At 44.6% G+C, this 20,523-nt stretch overlaps 1 protein-coding gene across 2 annotated transcripts in view; it reads right to left on the bottom strand.

The window, feature by feature from the left end:
• trip4 (thyroid hormone receptor interactor 4) overlaps positions 1-20,523 on the bottom strand; it is a 45,542-nt gene continuing 25,019 nt past the window's right edge. For both annotated transcript variants that reach the window (XM_042061780.1, XM_042061781.1), the window contains exon 13: positions 1-255. In XM_042061780.1, the coding sequence (XP_041917714.1) occupies positions 191-255 (65 nt within the window). In that variant the 3' untranslated portion in view covers positions 1-190. The remainder of the gene's footprint in view (positions 256-20,523) is intronic.

Raw genomic sequence — 20,523 nt, 5'->3', positions numbered from 1 at the left:
AAGAATTATTTTTTTTATTTATATTACAATAAGATACATATCTTACAACACTTATTTTCCTCATGTCATGAATCCCCTAAATGGAGGAAGCCAACACTTAATACTGCTGGCTAGGGGCCAGTGTTCTTCCCATGTGATCACACGGATGTCCTTTAGATGACTCATCAGCCTCTGTTCTGCCCTGGTCTGGTCATTCTGCGGCCGATGGTATTAACCCTTTTTTTGCAGCCTGATGGTACTGGTTCTCCAACTTCCCTGAACGAGAGAAGGGGTGGGGGAAGGGGAGACGACAGGAAGAGTTATGAAGCAAGAGCCTTTCAGAGGAGCAGTGTGTCCTTTCTGAAGATCAGTCAAGACAGAGATCAGGAGGTTGAAAGCCCCCACAAATCTGTGACGAGCTGACACCAAACACAGGCTCTAAATCGAGCTGCCACAATTGGTTTGCAAGAGGAACACGCAGCTCTGCTGCTACAACGAGCCATGGGAACAACATATCTTAAAGGGACACCAGGCAAGCCTGATGCTTTTTCTCTACGAAACTCCCCCTCACTCGGTCTGAAGCTCTTTTCCTTTTCTTTGCATCTTCCGTCAAGGGTTTTCGCTGCTTCTTCGCCGGCTCTGCCATTATACACACGTTTGCAACAATCTCTAGCGTTTCGTTAGCCTGCCTCTGTGCTGTAAACTGATCCTGCTTCGGTCGGCGGGTAGGATACACCGAACTTGCAAGTGGGATATTCTTCCTACAGGCAGTAGGGGCGGGTGAGAGAGCCTTCATTCGCCCCGTAATGAGTCATTTAACCATATACCGACTTACGAAGATGATTAATTAACACGAAAACGTTGCCTGGTGTCCCTTTAACATTTGCATTTCTCACAAGATTCCAGCCGAGGAAGACCCACAGTGGGTAGAAAAGTCACATATGGTAAATAGATTGATTTTTTATATACAATGAGCAGCAATGCTGGGGCCAAGCAGAAAGACTTAAGGCTTTACAGGAATGGCCCACTGCTTGGTCCTTTTTTTCATCTTGTACTACTCCACTACTGTGCTGGAGCAATAGGCCGACAAATTGTTTTATTCATATTTGGGTGAGAGGAAATTCATATTTAGCCTACAGTGTCCAATATTCAGCCACAGTAATAAACCATTCAACAAATAAGCTGACTCTTTTCAAGCTTAACACAAAATGCAAGGCTCTCAAAGGGATTGCTCTCCACCATCCTGATATGTTGTATTTTCCTCCTCATCCTATTGAAGATGGTGATTTCTTGAAAGGTTTTCTAAGAGGTGCAATCCAGGTCATTTGTTTATCCTTGTGATTAAAATGTTTTGAAGTTTGACTTACACTATACAACTAGCCTGTTTAAAACCAGACTCATTCACTTTGTGATTGCAATTGCAAAACACTAGCATAGTGATAGGCTTGATGGTGACATAACGTTAACCTTTGAAAACATTGGTCCAGCCTAACAAATCACATTGGTCAAGGATTCCTAACGTTACTTCCTACTTTGCCTAAACTTTAGAAACTGACAAAACAGCATCAGCAGTCAGGACACAATGTATGTAGGCCTACCTTTGCTGTTAATAAATGTACACATTTTTCCATCTGCAATTTTTAATGTTCGCAGGTGCTACTACCGTTTACCACAGCCACTTTCGATTTCGAAACTATAGCGTCATCCCCTCTCGTCACTTAGCCTATTGGCCCCGGTCTTCTACCGACCGATGGAAACTAGTGAATTATGGTGTTCCAGACTAGTATCTCCCTGAAAGGAGATTTAGGTGGGTATGGCCAGGCTACTATACAACTACTATATATATATATATATATATATATATATATATATATATATATATATATATATATATATATATATATATATATATATATATATATATATTTTTTTTTTTTTTTTAAAGCACAATCATTACTCTGGCAATTTTTTTTCTCCAGCAAACAGTTACCAATTCCAGAGAGCACATGTGCTGGCTCACTTTATTCAAGTTCCCATGTTAAGCACCTTTAAGAGATTTGTGCAAGTGCAAACAGCTGGCACATTTGTGAACTGAAGAATCAAAAAGAATCACAGTTCTTTACAGCTTTTCCACACATGCTTCATCTTCCAAGGCTGCATGAGATGTACCTGAAGGCTGGCAGTTTCCATATTGTACCCAGGCAGGTGGACACAGAAATGTACTGTGCTGAAAGCAAAGTAGCCTTCTACAATTTGCAAAATCTTGTTTGGAACAAAAATGTAGCCTAATATTACAACAAGACCCTACAACAAAAAAAGAAAGACTGGGGAATCTCATAAAACTTTAAGATGGTGTGTTATCACACAAAGACTGGCCCCACAGCAGACATTTTGAAAGAAGTGGGCTTTGTGGCTTTCTATACTTGCTTGGCTTACCCACCGTATTCTCAATGCATGAAAAACAAAGCTATCATATCTAATCAATGCACTGAAAACAGTACAGTAAGCCATGGGTGAACTTAACTTTGTAAAAACAAACTCACCACCACCAGTGCACAGAACACGGCAAAAGAAAAGGCACTGGGAGATTTATCAATACCAATTGATATTTGATATTTGGCAAATACGCGAGTCTGAAGATTTGTTTCTTCCCAGGCACAATGTACACTGTATGATAAGAATAGCATATAAGGCATACACATGTTATGATTTCTTGCTGCCTGAATTAATAGTTTCACACACGATGACACATTATGACTATAAAATGCACAAATATAGCATTAAAACAGTGACTGGCCACCCATTAAAACACTGTACCATAATTCTCAGTCACAGAAATGTGCATATCCTAAATAACATTTAGGTGCCTGCACAATAACAGTAGATCCTGATGTGTCTTCAGGAATTATCCCTGACAAAAAGACAGTGTTCGTCTATTTGGCAATGATCAACAAAGATGCCTGGGAACTATTTCTTGGTTTCTCGACATCCAAGAGATGGAGTTTTTCATTTGACCCCCCCCCCCCACACCATTTTCATTTGATCTGATTCCAACAACCCCATGTGGTTGCACATGAAATGGATACATGGATCTGACAATCTTATTACAGTTCTCATGTCTGAGCACTCTGCCTTACTATTAGATAGTGTCTACAGTGCTCTGCCCCAAAAATGAAGTGTCAGTGTGCAATTTAGCTGTTGACACCAAATGGCTATAAGCCATTTTAGATTTAAAGTGCCAGACCAAGACATTGCTGATGAAGGTTAGATGTCTTCATGCTCCCAGCAGTAAATTGCAAGTCTGCCCAGCCCTAAGGCTTTTGGTTCCAACCGAGCAGCGCTACCTCCTGTGATTACTACCAGTTCAGCACAGTCTGGGGAAATCGGATCAATGACTAGGGCAGTGTTCATTTGCTCATGTGACCACCATCAGCAAATAACCAGACCCCAAATGAAAGGCTAGGTTATTTGCAGAGCTGTGTCTAGCTGGATGTGCTGTTATCAGCACTGTTTGCAACAACGTCCTTCCCAATCAAGTGTCCTCTGATCCTAAAATAAATAAACAATTTGCAAGGAAAGGGATTGCCTACAGAGAATTAAAGCAGTGAATGCAAAGAATGGACTTTGACTTACAATGCCGAGGAATAAAGCAATCTAATTTGAGTGTCAAGTTTATAGTGGTGTTGATGAATGTTTTGGGTAGAACAGAACACACACAGAAAAAGACTGGAGACTACCATAGTCAAATAAGGCTGTTGCAAAACCTATGCGCTATATATAAGCTATGACAAATCTGGGTGGTAGAAAGAGGAGCTACGACTAAAAAGTGAACCTGGAATTGGAAAAATAACGTAAGGAAAGCTGACATTTTAATATACATATTGTCAAAGATATTCAACATGGTGTTAGTGAAGTTGGCATAATAAAAGACAAGCTGATAGAATTTCAGAGGGAGCAAAACGTTAAAATAAAGATGGCACTAAATGATCCAAACTGCATCAGTTGAAAGGCAATATGTTTTAATTGTGTTAGCCTCCGAAATGTGTGATGTTTGGTTTATGATGCACAGATTATATCATTTCTTTTTTGTTATTATGAGTCTGGAGTATTCATGTAGATCTTATTCTTTGACATACAACTAGAAAGCATGACAGTAAATGAATAAATCATTTTCAGTTTCGGGTTAACTAAATTACTCTAGGCCAACTAATTCAAAATGATTGTTATTACTCTGTACTTACTTTGCGTTGTGTTTTTATGTAAATGCCTCAAGTTTCAAATCTGCAAAAGCAGGGGTCTGTCATCATTCACCCTTTGCACAATAATAGGAAATCCACTGGGACATTTTTTGTGAAACTGCAAAATCAGAGCCCTAATGTTCAAGTTTAGTGTAATGGATCATCGTAAGAGGACTATAAGGTGATTTCACGCTGTCCAATAAATCACGTTAAACGTTTGGGGGGGCTTAATTTTTAACTGAGTAAATGGGCAATTTGTGAAAAGATGTTAAATTAATTCATTAGATAGGACACATGATTAAAGGAGTTTTGCCAAATGCTTTCTCATCTGGTAAACCTGCTAATAAGTGGATGATGAGTATTTATCTACATCACATTTGGAAAATTGTACAGAAGTAATTCCAAGTGTCACTTCTGCATTGACCTTGCTGGATTTCGTCTGATAACATCACATAGGCGTAATTTCCCCTCTCCAAGGGCTGCCATTTCTGCTCAGCTGCTTAGCCTCCAGGATTTCACTTTTGCTGTGGAAGCAGGATCTAGAAGGCATAGACATCGATCCGGCAAGATGATTTCCCATTGATCGCGGCACTGTTTGGAGCTGCCGTGCAGTAGTTTATTACCCACTCGCATGCTGCAGCTCGGGGAGCAAGTCCAATAATGGCTGTGGTACAGCCAGACAGAGCTAGAGCTCCACTGGCAATCTCCAGCTTCCCTTTTACAAACCCACTGGCTTCGGGCGGCACAGCCCAAATAATCCATCACTCTCACAGACACTCTGTAATGACAAAGATTCCCATAAAAAAGGGGGTGGCTGCCCACAAAAGCAGGAGGCACTGGATAGAGAGAGAGGGGGGAAAAAAATTAATTGCCTCCTCTCACTCTCTAAAGCTCTGCCCACACAGATCAAGGCACCATCAAGCACAGAAAAGATACATAAGGATATCATCTAGTCGGAGTGCATAGCTGTTCACACAAAGAAAAGCCAGTCTCTGTGGGGAAATGAATTCTGTTTCATTTTGACTTGTCTCTGCCTCGCAAATATGTGGCTTGTGACTGCAGCTATTTCGAATGACTCCTCTTGCCTGAAACCACGGTCTGTGCCAGTGAGGTAAACAGAGGAGTGTTTCTCTCATTTCTCTGTTCCTTTCCTACATTTCCAGCCTCTGCAGAGGTCGTCTCCTCCGTCGCAGACAGCGGAATATATCCCCAGCTCACTGGAAGAGGGGGAATAATTAGGTTTCAGTGACAGCTTCAATGTGATTGTGCTCGGCTTTGGTGCATAGGCAGAGCCTGTCAAGAAGAGCTTCCTCTAATAAGGTTTCACTTGGTCTCAGGTAGCCAACAGGCTTTGGCTTTGCAAGAGCCGGGAAAAAAAAACACAGATGTCAGCAACTGAGTTAATTCATAAAGGAATCCATGTTTATTAACTGCAGATCAGCGCCTGGTTCAGAAAAGGAATGCCTATTCTACCGACAACCTGAGCCATGTCAGAGCTATTAAATACTACATTCAGACAGAAATACTCTACAATGGTGGAGTGAAATTCTAAGCTCGTCCTACACAAGGGTGAATGCCTTTGATCCTTGCTATGTATCATTAGATAGGTTTTCAAAAGTACTAGTTAAAAGTAATGACACATCAAACTGAAGAACATGTTATTACTTTATTAGGCTATTACTTTATATGTATTTTCCTGTAGCGTGTATTTGGCATGTAAAGCTGTAATCATAACACGCCACTGAGTCCACTGAGGGCTAGTTCAGTTTGATTGCCGACAATAAATATGTTCCCATTAAGTAGGGATGTCAATTTCAAAACGATTTGTGAACATTCCATCCTAGGTTAATACATTTAAAACACTGACACCAACATGCATGCATGTTTCACTTTGAGTAAAAGGCTGATAGGAGGGAGGCATGCAGAGTTATGACATTCTGCAAGCTTGAACGGTTCCACAGTCACCTCTGCTTGCTGCTTCCGTACTCAAGATGCACAAACAAAAGGACACTCATATGAACACACATACACACACACCCACGCACACAGAATCCCAGAAGAGCTTGACCAGGCATACAAGGAGGATAGCAGTACATGCGCCCCTGCTACAGGGACACAGTAGATTTACAGCCCTGTCCCTAATACGGCATGACACTAATCAATTCTACCTGCCACACAGGGTTTGAGGCTGGCTGAACTAGAGAGAGCTACCGAGAGGATGAGATTCCCCCCCCCCCTTCCCCTCTCTCCCTCCCCAAGGTGAGGAAGTGCCTTTGTATCTTTACACAGCCTGGGAATATGCACAAAGAGGAGAAATCTCTCAACAGTCACCCAGGTCGGCCATACTAATGGACCAAACAGGGAAAACAGATTAATTCAACGGTCGTTAATAATCCGGAGGCTGCTCCCCTCCACCGAGATCATTCATCACCTGCCGCCATTCTCCCTCTCTCTCTCTCTCTCTCTCTCCCTCTCCCTCTCTCCCGCTCTCTGAAAGGACCCCTGAACAGGGGGGGAGACAGGCAGGTCTACTACTGGTGCTGTGACCCTGAATCTCTTCAAAGCCATCACCATTTCTCAGCTGAGAGAGCCCAGAGCACAGAGACAAATGCTAGCGCACCTCTGGGAGGGAAAAAGCAAAAACAACACACACACAGATCCTAGAACAGGAACATCCAGTATCTATTGAGAACACAAATAACATGACGCGAGTAAAAATCCATCCCCATTCACTCCTCATCTACATCATTTCATCAAGACCATCAATGAAAACAAGCTACAAGCGTGTCCATGTGATGCTGTCCCCTGCCCAAAGGCTGTGTTTACCTTAAGGAGACAAGCAGTGAAATGGTGGCCCTGGCAACTAATTCTCATTTACCCATGCCGGACTTCAAGTGACAGGACATTATTGCTCCCTTATCATTAATTAACAAGAGCTAGAGTGCACAACATTTCTATCCACATCTCTCAGCGCTATGCTTTTTTTCTCCTTATATTTCATTTCATTGCTCCTGTCTGAGGAAGGATGCGGGGAGGGGGGGGGGGGGGGGGGGTTCATTAGAAGGCAAAGCTCAGAACAGAACTGTCTGGCAGAGAGCAGGGGGAATAAATTGAGCCTGATCTAGTACACTGCATTTTGAGGAGGCCCCTGGATTAGCATATCTGTGCAGCGGTCCAGAGGGAGAAATGTGTCAGGGCTGACAACTAGCTGAATGTCTTCGGGAAAAAAATTCCTCTACTGACACTGCTGCGGGCACTCTTCTTCTTTTTGTGCTGCTACCTCCTCCCCTCCCCTCCTCTCCTCCTCTCCCCTCCCCTCCCCTCTCCTCCTCTCCTCAGCCTGACTTGTCTCATCTGCCATCTTCTCTCCTCTCGTCTGCTTTTCTCTTCTCTGGCAGCCAGATATTGCTGCAGCCTGCTCGGGGATGCTTTAAGGGCGGGAGCTGCTTCTCCCTTGGCAGTGCAGCAGAGCAGGCAGCAGCAACAGCAGGGCTTGTTTAACGGTCAGCTCAAGTGCAGAGCTGGAAGGAAGAAGGGAGAGAGAAATGGAGAGAGGAAGGGAGAGAGGGAGGGAGGGAGGGAGGGAGAGAGGGAGGGAGGTAGGGAGGGGGGAGGCGAGCTGAAGCTTTCCCGCGGTGCAAGGGCAAATGAAGACATCTGTGTGTGTGTGTGTGTGTGTGTGTGTGTGTGTGTGTGTGTGAGTGAGTGTGAGAGGGAGGCTGAGAGGAGAGCGAATGAGCAGTGTGGATGGGGGAGGGGGCTGAGGGTTTGCAAATGTCATTCATGTGAAAATGTGTGTTTACGAGTGTCCACCGTATATGGTTGGAGATAACTGGCCGGGCTCTTTTTTTAAATGACCAAATCGTCGGGAGCTCTATTTAGACATGGTCAGAGCACTCTCGGCTTGGCTCGCAGTCTGTGATCACAATGCCAGCAGCCAGGGGGGGAAGGCAATGCTGCAATGCCTGGCATCTGACACCCACATTTCCCCATCTCTCCCCCCCCCCCCCCACTCCATCCCTCTGTCCTCTCCTCACTCACATGAAAGAGAGCCTGTGAAGTCTCACGGGAGCCTACACACAGTGTGGGCGCGCACACACACACACGCCGAACGAGAACGAGAGAAAAAGAAAGGGAGGGGGAGAGAGAGAGAGACAGAGAGAGAGAGAGAGAGAGGGATTGGGAGAGAAGGGTGGGTGAGGCTCCTGGCTGTTAGCTCGCAGCTTTCACTGAAATCTATTACAGCCCCTGACACTTAACTAGAAAACTATCCTGGGAGTGCTGTGGCAATGTAATAGACACACAATAAGAGAAAAAGACAGGGGGGGAGAATGCGTCCCTGTTCCCATTTCTCAATCCGTAGCACGCACACTCGTGCTACACACCAAACCACGGCAGTCTTGATCATCCTTTTCTCTTTTGCCTTTTTATTTCACCATCTGACATTAAACAGTCAAACGCCGTCTGAGCACATTTCAAACAGTGAATTTCAAACAATGCCTGAGTGGCTCACAGCCATTGCGTCTGGACGATGGGACCATCAGAGGATGTTAAAAAAAAAACGACAGCCCACCAACCCCCCACCACCTCCACCACCCCCACCATCACCACCACCACCACCACCACCCCCACACGCTCGCAGACCTGAGGAGAGGGCAAGGAGGGAGGATACAGAGGAGCACAGGGAGGAAGGGGGAGAGAGGAGCACAGGGAGGAAGGGGGAGAGAGGAGCACAGGGAGGAAGGGGGAGAGAGGAAGTGGTTAATCTGGCACCCATGTTGCCTGCTCAGCATGCTGCAGGCGGAGTGACATTGATCCACTCGCTGCCGTCCATCCGTCTGCCTGACAAAGGTAACAGGATTGTTCATAAAAATGGAAATCGACTTGGGCTTCCAGTCCTCAGCGAATAATACCAGGCGCTAGACAGAGTTGTTCAGGAATATGTCAAAACACAAAATTAGAGCCTGATAAAAATGCATTGAAATTCCAACACATCAGTCAGTTAAAATGTAGCCTCTTGAATTGCACAGATATTTTTCAAAACATGACATGAATATTCTGCCCGAGGTATGTGAGAAAATAACATGCTTTCTGCCAATATGACTTGGTAGAGAAAAAAATTGGGTACAATGAAACACAGCTTTCAACATTACAGAAACCACACCAAAAGGCTCTTAGCGTTTGAGGTCCCTACTGGCACTGCATCAGACAGACCAAACTGTATGTGTGAGAGAGTGTACATATGCTTGCGTGCGAGGCTGTCAGGTTAATGGCGGGCGGACACATGTGGCCCTGCATACAAATGGTACGTGTGGCCATGCTGCGCATTAGATGACTTAAAGGGTTAACGATTTAATCTGGTGTCTGGACTAGCAAAGGGCAGCTGCTACTGGGATGCTTAACTGTACGGAGCCCCAAGCACAAGCACGTCCACAATAAAGCCACACACAGTATCATCCCAAATGTAATCGCTCAGACAAAGGCGCTAACCTCAGCCCTTGCCTGCCAACGGCGCGGGTGGGATGCCAGCAGCAGCGGCAGCAACATTCGGCAACGCGAGTGGCAGAGAGTAAGCATTTTGATTCCCAGAATCCATCATTTTCTAAAAGTGGCTTGATGCTTAATCAATGCCCCCGCCAGGGCTCCCTATCCTTGGTGCGGAGCCACAGAGGAATGCTAGTGGTTGCTCCATCAAATGAGATTGATTTTTCCCCCCCTCTCTCTCCCCTCTATTGAACGCATCCAACTTTTCAGGGCAGCGCCCCCCCACACCCCTCACCTTCCCTCCCTTATTCATTGGAGGCTCTGTCATTATAGTGTGTCTGTGAGCGAGTGATAGATTAGTTGGGTTGAACACGGAGAGCATCCTCCGAAGACGAGGAAATAATTGCTGTAAAAGCTTTCTCCCATTCCACAGAGCAATTTAGCTCCTAGCAGCGGTATGTAGTGCTTTACTGATGCAATTACTGATGTGGACTATGTCTTCATTTGATAAGGCAATATGAAGGACACTTGCACACGGAATAAAATAGACCGCAAGTCTTTTAGTCAAAAATGTCTGTGTATAGGAAATAATGCTGCACACAAGCACTCTAATGGCAGGGAATGACAAATATCCCCTCAGTGGCAATATGTCTATGAAAGTAACACAAAATGCAGGAGTGGTGCAGTGAAATCTGTATCTTTATCTTAACTGAACATATTCTCCACTTTCCCTTGGCACCTGGGGAGTAAGAGGACCTGGTGGCCCACTCATTAAAAGGAAAGATAATACACAAACAGTGTGGTTGAAACGGTTTCAAATCAAAGCACTCTTCCAAGTGTGTGGGCGCTAACACAAAAAGTAGGTCATTTCAGGTCCTTGAAAGCAAGCCATAAATTAAAGTGGTGCACTAGATAATTATCAGAGGGGTCCGCTTACTGAAGGGGGTAGTGGGGGGGGGGGGGATTGTGGGAGAGATGGCGTTCACAGAAGCCCACTCTTTATTCCACTCCCTACCCCCACATGCAAGTCCAAGTCCAGGTTGCTTTTGTGGGGAAGAGAGAAGAGGCAGTGGAGTGACGGGAGGCAGCAGGGAAGAGCTGAGCCTCTTTGGGCAGCCCCCTGGAAAGATGCCAGTCTGCCGTCACAAGCCATTATACACACACAGCCAACTGGAGCCAAAGAACTCCGGCAGGCAGCGCACACCACACTGAGTCAGGCCACCGCGTTCCCGAGGGGCAGACTCCGAGGGGCAGACTCCGAGGCACTAAAAGGCTTGATTATGAGCTGAAAAACGACATCAAAAACTACAGCAGCAGCAGATGGGAACGGGGATAGTGTTGCCGTGGACTCGGATCGTTTGGCTTCTCTATTCAGCAGAGGAATGGCCTGGGAAAAAAAATTGACATGAGCTGCAGGAAACCACAACTGTGGCAGCACTACAATTATACCACATTCTGGCATTAAAGCGCACGCTGATCAATCATTTGATCAAAAAAAAAGAAAAGTGACACTTTGGTCAATAAATTTCCAAAACGATTGAAACCGCAACTGAGCTCTGCACTGTCCAAGACAAACTCCCTTCGGCTGATCGGTGTAGTGTGAAGCGAACACGGTGCCCCTGAAACAAGAGTTGAGTGTGGTGTGTGCTGTGAGTTGAGGGAGTACATGGGGGTTGGTGCAGACGCTGATTAAAGTATGGCTTTAGCTGCAGACTGGAGGCTCATGTCCCAGGGCTCCCATCCCCCCGCCTCTGGCACAAAAGGTGGTGCGTTGCCTCCCACGGACAGGACTATCCTGTTGAGATGAGGCTGATCCCAGGCTGAGACAGCTACAGAAACCCCACAGAGAGTAAATACACCAACGGCAACAAACATATCGCTGCCGTCTGTGGCCACACTAGAGATATGAATCAGGGAATCATAGTATTATGTGAAGCAGCAGCAAGTCTTCTAGTTGCTTCTAGTGTACTGATGGACCATTTCAGACAAGAGAGTGGTCACACATTTTTAAGAATGGAAGGCTTACAAAACTTCCTACTCTAAAGTATTTGCAAAATAACATTCTAAAACCTACATTTCACCATCAGGATATTAATAGGTCAATTTATAAGATACAGTAAACTCTAGCTAGCTAGCTAGCTTCAGAAAAAGTTTGCCCATCAATTCCCTGGCAAAAGATAATATGCAAATGGTGGAGATGCTTCACATTTAAATTCTAGCCATGTAAATTGTATCCTACGAGGCATTCAGTAATACCCAGATTTTGCTGTCAACAGTACATGTCATCAAACTAGCTTCATAAAAGATTAATACTGAACTGGTGCAAAAGCCTTCAGTGAACACTTCTAAATATACTCTCAGAGTACATGCATCCAGAACAAGACTTAACTCTTACCATGAGGGATATCTGCCTCAAATGGATAACAAGCAGTCAAGGCCTTTGCAGAAAATTAGTTCCGCAGATACATCACTATCCACGAGTCGTAAAATGTTGGTCTATAAAGCAGTCTTTTCTTGGCGGCTCATTTCTAGGCTATTGTGTTTCCTTGCTTTTGTTTCCATCCTTTCCGCTTTCCCATCAAAGCCAATACACAGAAACCCCAGTAACAACATGGGCTCAATATGCATATCATTATGATCTTGAAAGGAGACGGACACTTGCAGCAGGTGGAGAAATTGATTTATACTACCAGCAATTTCCTCCCCCATCACTAATGCACTAATCAAATTCTGGTTCTCTGACTCGGCTGCAGTCTGAGCGTTATGGGATTTGTGTCAGCAGCACAGCTTGTAGTACTCTCTCAAACATGCTGGAGCACATAAAAAAAGAAATCGAAGAAAAAAAAAAAAGTTTAATTATACCCGTCTCCATCTGTGGTCATACTTTTGTGCTACAAAAAAGAGAGACAACAGTGCTTGCTTGATTGCTAAAATCCAGTTCCTATGGCCACCATTCACTGGTGGATGCTGCAGGGAAGCTCTCTTTGATGATTCAAGCTTAATTAGAGAACGGGAATGCCTTCAACACTGGCCTGATTGTAGTTGACTTTTAAGGGAAATTCCTGTCACATCTCAAAGCCTCTGCAAAGAAAACTATCCTTTCATTGAACTCGGGGCCCGTAGCCGCAGTTTGACTTGAGCAGCGATAGTGACGGCACAAAGAATCGGCAGGCACATCAGTGCTGTGAGAGCCTCTTATCGCCGCTTACGAGATAAAATTGCTCGAACATACTTTTCACCGCGCCGCTCAAAAGAGAATGTATTAGTTCACCTTGAAAGGGGGCTGAGCCGTGTCTTCTTTGTTATGCACTTCCAGTAAGGTTTTCAAATACCAGGAGGAGGATATAAGGCATAAATGCCAAAAACACTGAAGTCTGCATATCTAATTAGAGCCCTCTGTGAGGTAGGATTCAACATGACCACACAGAGCAAGAGGGAACAGCTTGTACTCTTCTCGATTTCCTTTCATGGAATCCCCCTCAGTGTGCTGTCCAGCGCCCGTGAAGGGCGTCAAACAGAGAAGTGAGCTCTCCGATGACACCGCCCGTGGAAAATTCAGGAGACAAAATATTATGAAAGAGATAGTGCAGGATTTTCTTTATTGTAGCACGTAATCGCGCTGTCAAATCTTGATGGTCCACAAGGCTTGGCCTCAGCCAAGGTCTGTGTCTTATCTACTGAGACTGGGATGTTGGCAGTCTGCTGCATTGTACAGAAGCCACATGTGTCTTAGCAATCTGTACTTGGCCCAGTGAACCTGCGAGCTAATCTGACAACAATCTCTTCTGCGGCAAAAGATATTTCCTATGTGGAGGCATATGTGGGTCAAGGGGGGAGGAAAATGGAGTAAGCGCATGACAGGTGTGTGGAGATTTTAGGTCCCGGGGAATGTGTGTGACCGTTGTGCAATTTAAAAAATGCATGTGGGCGCAAAAACAGCCTTGAAGGGTCAATTTAAAAAGCTGTCATTTAGAGCTATAAAACACTGAGTCCTACTGGCTATATTGTCTACACAAGTGTATACACGAGTGGTGGGGGCCACCACTTAATGTCTGTGCCTGATTGCCGCACATAATATTTATTTATTGGATGAGTGTCTGGGCTCTCTAGCAATTTACGGCCTGTCGTGCACAAGGTACCTGGTTATCGCATGTCTATCTCCCTGCACTCAGGATCGGCTTGCCTGCTTGCGGCGAGAAACATGTGCTCTTTGGGTCTCCTCAGCGGCTGTGATGTGCTAATGCAGTATTCATGGCGAGGCATGAGGGAGAGCACGGGACTTAAAAGCTCAAACTTCTCAACGTTGATCAGAGCTCAGCTGTGCCCTCCCACCCTCTCTCTCTCTCTTACTCTCTTTGACTCACACACTCACTCATTTCCTCCCTCTATCGTTTTTTTCTCTCTCTAAAGCATTCATTTTTAATCAGAGCTTAAATGGCCATCTTGGCAGAGGTTGGGAGCAATGAGTCAAGGGATTTTGCCTCGAGTAGAAGTGATGTAAATATATTTAAAGAGAGATGAACACAAAAATAAACAACAGCCAAAGAAAAACACAAGAAGAGTTTTGCCTCTTGCCATCAGGCTGGCCAAATCAAATAGATACCGGAGATAATTTTTCCCATCAGTTTGGCTCATCAGTTTGGTTTTTGAACAAGCTGTAGGTCAAGTTGTTCTTACTGTATATATTCATTTTTTTTTTTTTAGGAATTGAATTTCAGCGCAAGGACTATGCCCCATTTATTGTGTGTATTTATGTCTTTATTTATTATTTAATGTTTTATGTAATTATGTGTGTATGGGTGATGACTACTTGTGGTGAACCAATTTGCCCCTTGGGGATTGGAGATTATCCAATCCAATCCAAAAGTATACTTATCATAAGAACAAAAAAAATCGAATTATGCGAACCCTGACTAATGTAAAACGTTCCACTGTACCCACTGTGTCAGCTTATTAATAATTTTGCATTCTTTCATGTTAAACCCCCGAAGGACCCTCATTAGATACATGTTTTGCTGACTGTCAGTCTGGACATTTATGCCAAACTTACTCAGAGAGCAGTCTCCCCAAGCTCCGTATTTACTTCTGACAGATTCCAGGAGCATAACGACATGACTTTCCAATGTTGCTCGTCATCAATGTTAACTGTTGGCCAAAGCATAGATTTGTCCAAAAACAATGTTCTAAATGATTGCCCCTACATCCTATCAGTATCACAGATATGGCAGGTTTGCCTGTTCTGCAAAATAGATTAGGAACAGAAAACATGATATGCTGACAATATTATGAGTTGTAGACTGCTTTTCCCTGGAAACAAGGGAGGCAAATTAAATGAGGATTATAGTTACATGTCAGTCAGCACATTGGATATTTGTTTCCTTTCCCCTTTTCCTGAATGCCTTTAATTTGTCCTCTAAATAACATTCTCAGACAGTTAGGCATTTAAGATCCTAATATTCCAACGATCTACTCTGTCGCAGGAGTTTTTCCAATGTCACCACTTCACCCAGACTGTTAATGCTCTATGTGGAGTGAAATGACATTTTCTTTTAAAATGTAGATTAGTTAATTTGTTGAGTTCAGATAATGCTTAGTGCTGCAAAACAAGGGCGGTATACACCAATACGATGACATTTCTTTCTGCTGACATTTTACAGCATTCAAAATGTCAGCTTCTAAGTGGTTATGATTGAAGGGCAATTTTTGATCCACAAGGGCATATTTTGAAAGGTGTAGTTTTGTGCTTGGCGACACTCAATTTCCTTGTTGATTTAAATTCCCTTACTCCTTATTATCAATAAATATCTCCCAAAAAAATAAGAATAGTTGCACCATCACAGCTCCTGAGTGGCTTGCAAAGACCCATCTTTCACTGCAGCCATTTCTATTTCAAGCAGAGAAGCACTAGAAACATCATACATTCAACACTACAAGCATCATACATTCAGACAATCTGTCAACTCCATTCAGGCTTAGTTTGGAGTTGGAGCCATTCCACCACACCATAGGTCATTCAGCAGGGACCGCGGCCTTCAATGCTTCTTTCAGAAGTCCAGCTACAAGGCTCGTCATCTATAAAGTGCCCCTGGACCTCGGGCAACAGGGAGGCTGTTGCGCATTTGTTGCTTTTTTCTCCCAAGAGCTCGAGGTGCCTGCACTCGCTGACTGCATGGTATTATTTATTTACACAGTCGGCTGGTCTGACCCACACTTGTAATGAGTGGCTGGGGCATTGGTCCGTTTCCATTCATGGCTAAATGTCAGCCAAGCTCCTGGATCACTGCTCAACCATTCCACAGCCACACAGGTTTGTTTGCTTGGTCATTACAGAGCCTGTGAAACCTGGCCTTCTCCCTCTTTGACTACTGGTACATCCCACACGGTTTCCATGAACACACAAACACACACACACAAATCTAAATTTAGTCCGACAAGCGCTGCATAAGAGGTGGCACATTGCTGATGGAGGATCACAGCACCACACTGTCCACGGAAAATGTTTTAGTTAGAGGGTGAGGAGAGGCAGCCTGATGTCTTGTCTGGAAATGTGCTTTGGCAGGCAAAATGTTTTTTGAATCCACAGGTCTCGCTGGGCTTGACAGACCCATGCTTGGAAAAACAGTCTTTAAATGCACTTCCTTACCCTCGGCTCACAGTTGAGCGATCTGTGAAAAAGTTTCTTCTTTTTAGCACTAAAACCTGAGCAAATAAACACACTGTACTCATGCTACCTTTCCTCAAAAATAAAGCTATCCAACTGTGTAATATAATAGCTGTCGACAGCCAAATCCCCACTTCCTAAGCCATGATAATCAACAACAACAAAAAAATTGATCCCTCGCATAACAATTAACCACTCCAGTAGACAAAAAAACTGATCAATGCCAGATTGAGATAATAATAACAACTGATGTTGGGGGAAAAAAATGGATGAATACTCCACACACATATCAGATCTCTCTGTCTCTCTTTTCCTCTCAGAGGAGCACTCCATTTAAGTGGTGAGCAACAACGTCTTTGCAATCCCCATATGATACAGCCATAAGCTGAGGCGGAGGACTGAGGGTGACCCTGCGGTGGTGGAGCAGCTGCTGCCTGCTGGCTCGCCTCTCCGCCACATGAGTGGCTCAGCCTGCTCTCTGATGCTAGCCATTAGCTGTGTGATAGATCTGTAATAAACATGGGCTGTCACCTCTGAAGCCTGCCTCACATTTCCTGGGTATTATATACTGCTACCCTCTCCACATAACCGCCAGCCAGACCCCCCTCCCTCCCTAATTCAACAACCCCCATCCCTCCCTAATTCAACAACCCCCATCCCACACACACACGCACACACTTTCCTCAGCCAACCCAATTCCCCATCTCTCCTCTTCTCTCCTCTCTGGTTCACCAAACCTGAAACTGTATTTCAGCAGCGCAGCCTCCACAGAGCACAAAATCCCCCCACCACGACCTCAGCAGCCAAGATGGCCCTGGAAAAATGCATGAATATAAAAAAGGAATCCATGAATAAATCAAGAGCACTTCCCTTCTTCTCATTTTTTTTTTTCTCTTTCCACCCCCTCCCACTCTCCCGGAGGAACAGGATGAGTTCGAGAGAAGAGAGAGAAAGAAAGAAAGAGAGAGCAGAGAGAGACAGAAAAAAAGAGAGAGCAGAGAGAGACAGAAAGGAGAAGTGGTGGTGGAGGTGCAAGGGGGCGGGGGTGGGGGGGGCGGGGAGCCCATCGCTGAAAAGGAGAAAGAGGCGAGAATGTTAGTCAATTGAGCAAACGAGTTGCTGTCCCCAGACTCCAGTTGGCTAAGGTAACCAGGAGGTGACGACTGCACAGACGCTGGTTACCAGAGCACGCCAGCCGCGGCTCCCCGGCTCCACTGCGGCACTCTAGCTCTCCCGAGCTGCCACCGTACTGCTCACCCACATGCGCACCATCTGACGGTGAACACGCATGCATATTTTACAGCTCTTTGATATCTACTTTGGAAATTCAAATCTGGTGCTCACATGGCAGCAGGGAAGCGCCTTGAACTGAGCACCGACCAAACACACTTATTCACAGCTCTGATGATCAGGGTTCCTTGCCTTTAGGCTATGGCTGTTTTAACACATCTGCTTATTTTATCTTATTTTTACTGATACAACACAGCTGACATTGATATGCCCCTAGAATTGAAAAACCTCTCCGATCAATTTATAATTATCACAGAGGGTGCACAGGAGCGAGGACACCCAAAAATGATTTTTGAAAATATGACAGAAAGAGATGAGTAAGGAGCCATGGCACGTATTTGAAAAATCAGGCTCAATAAACCAAATGTGCTTCAAGTGGGCAAAGTCAAACGGACAAGAGCCTGCACAAATTGGCAGAGGGAGGTTGTCAGACCTGCATGGCAAGGAGGAGAGCTCGACAGAGAGCTGTGATGACTTGAGGCATATTGATTCTGGTCAGGAAGGAAAAGGGGAGGGGGGGGGGGGGCGGGGTGATATGGGGTGATGTAGAGGTGGTGGTGTCCTGGTAGTGGGAAGGAAGGGGGTGGGGGGTGCTGAGGAACAACCTTTAGCCTTTAAAGGGGCAGACGCCTGACAGAATCGCTGACTCGAACCTGCAATATTCACACATGGGTGCAGCCACTTATCAAAGCTGCCTGTGATGGCTCTTTGCAGCAGAGGGTGACCTTCACTGCCGAGGCGAGCAGTGAGGGGGAAGACACAGAGATACCAGGAGCTCAATCAGCTAGAAAGCCCCCAGCGCACAGGCACCTTAAATGGAGTCTCATTAGCCTGCCGAATGTAAATTTTTATTGCCACATAATAAAAGACCACTAGCCTCGTGCAATTTTGAATGTCAGCAGCTCCTACTGACACGAGGGAGGATGGGAAGAGATAGGCCTGCCGCGCTGGGAACCAGACATATGATGTTTCAGCGCGATATCTTAAATGCTCTTCAGAAATCCTTTAGCGCCCGTATATTGAGAGGCTATTAGCCTTCCGTTGCGGCTCAATTTACTCACATTGCCCCCGGTTGTTCTCAGGTTAAGGTCTGGAGGTCAGGGGTTAACCCTGCACATTCGCATGCCGGCCTTTTTTTCCCCCTCCCACCCCCTTCTCACAAGCTTGTGCACGCCTTAACTGAAAACATGCATCAGCCAACAACCCTTATCCTTTATATCCCCAGACAGTACACTAAGAATTACGCGTAAAAAGGGAGGCGAGAAGAACAGCTCACAAAAGAGGAGAAGCAGAGAAAGGGAGAGGAGAGGTGAATAGTATTGGGACATCCCTGCTGTTCTTGTACACCACAGCTGCCCCCGGACACTGTGTCTAATCAGAGTTGGTGTAAGGTTCAGAGAGGTCTTGGGATAGCTGAGGGAACCCATGGAGTCAAGAGCCCAATTGAGAAATCCTGGCTTGAGTCATGGGCGAAATTACTACACAAGCCACTGATGACGGTAGAAAAAGGGTTGGGGGGGGGGGGGGGGGGGGGGGGACATAGACACAAAGAGCCCCTTCTAAGGTCTTGCTCTGTGTCTTGTGGTTTCTTGTTTGATAGAGAGTTTGGTTTCCTACTGTTAACTGAAATGCACACAGTGGGCTTTCGGTTTTATACCCCTATGACAACCGCCAACCTCGAAGAAAAGTTCTTTGTTCAGGAGATTCACTGACATACGGTGTGCTTTTTAAGGCTTTGTTTTGTTCAGCAAAATGTAAGTCAGCTGTAGGTTAAGTTGAAACACATGTAAAAATCTGCATGAACCAAGCATAATTCACAAAAAAACTATTAATTATGAGTACACAAAAAACAAAATTGGAGAATAGTGGTAATGGGGAACACCTTAAACTTGTTACTTATCAATTTACACAAAGAAAAGCTTACCTTACACAATGTATTAGTTACTGAATATCAAGCACACTTGCACTAGCACACTTGAACCTCAACGTAAATTCAAATGGAATAGCTGAAATAAGCCAACCATAAACAGACCTGGGCAAAGTGTGCCTTACATGGTGTGGTGCTGGGATTATTTTCATGGTTTCAGGATGTTGGATAGGGGTGGGTTTAAAAAAAACAAAACGATTTTTTGATGTGTTTACTACCGAGATAGGCAGTGCACAGAGAATATACTTAAGTGCTCAATTATGAAAGCATTAGAGTTAATATCCCACACAGTGTTTCACATGGTCTTAGGCATAGTTAGCCCACAGTGATCTAGCTACATAGCTACTGTTAGCAATGTAAGGGATAATGGACGACATGGTGTTCGGTTCACATTAAGTAATGCACATTCGAGGTAGTAATACAGCGTTTACCAGAGTTGTGCACAATTCGAATTGCAATTCTGCTTCCTGTTTGCTACCTCAATTGAAATGCAAGTGAAATTCAAGAATTAAATTGGAATTTAAGAGCCAGTTTCAGTTAAATTCTGGAATTTTGCACAAGCCTGGCATTTACACCTCATACCGTAATTTCCCAACTATTAGCCGTGGCTTATACATTGATTTTGCTAAATTTCTTCAGCTAGGAGGTTAATACACAGGGGCAGTTTATGATATTAATATAGTTTTATTTCTTTTAACTTGCATAAAACACTGTCCTGCGGCTTATATGCAATACGGCATAACACACTTGAAATTACTGTAATGGGAAATTCAACCAAGCAGTGGTATAAGCAACGTTAATGTTTCCTTACCAGGCAAGCTCTCTTACAAAGTTAATAGACTGTTCTACGTGAACAGTCCTCATGATCAGAAATGACATGGACATTCTGAACAGTCAATGTCTATGTAACGGTCAATGTCTATGTAGGCTATGTCTACTTTATA

This window comes from Alosa sapidissima, chromosome 14 (assembly GCF_018492685.1).
Source record: "Alosa sapidissima isolate fAloSap1 chromosome 14, fAloSap1.pri, whole genome shotgun sequence".
NCBI lineage: Eukaryota > Metazoa > Chordata > Actinopteri > Clupeiformes > Clupeidae > Alosa > Alosa sapidissima.
This window is presented reverse-complemented; position numbering and strand designations above follow the sequence as displayed.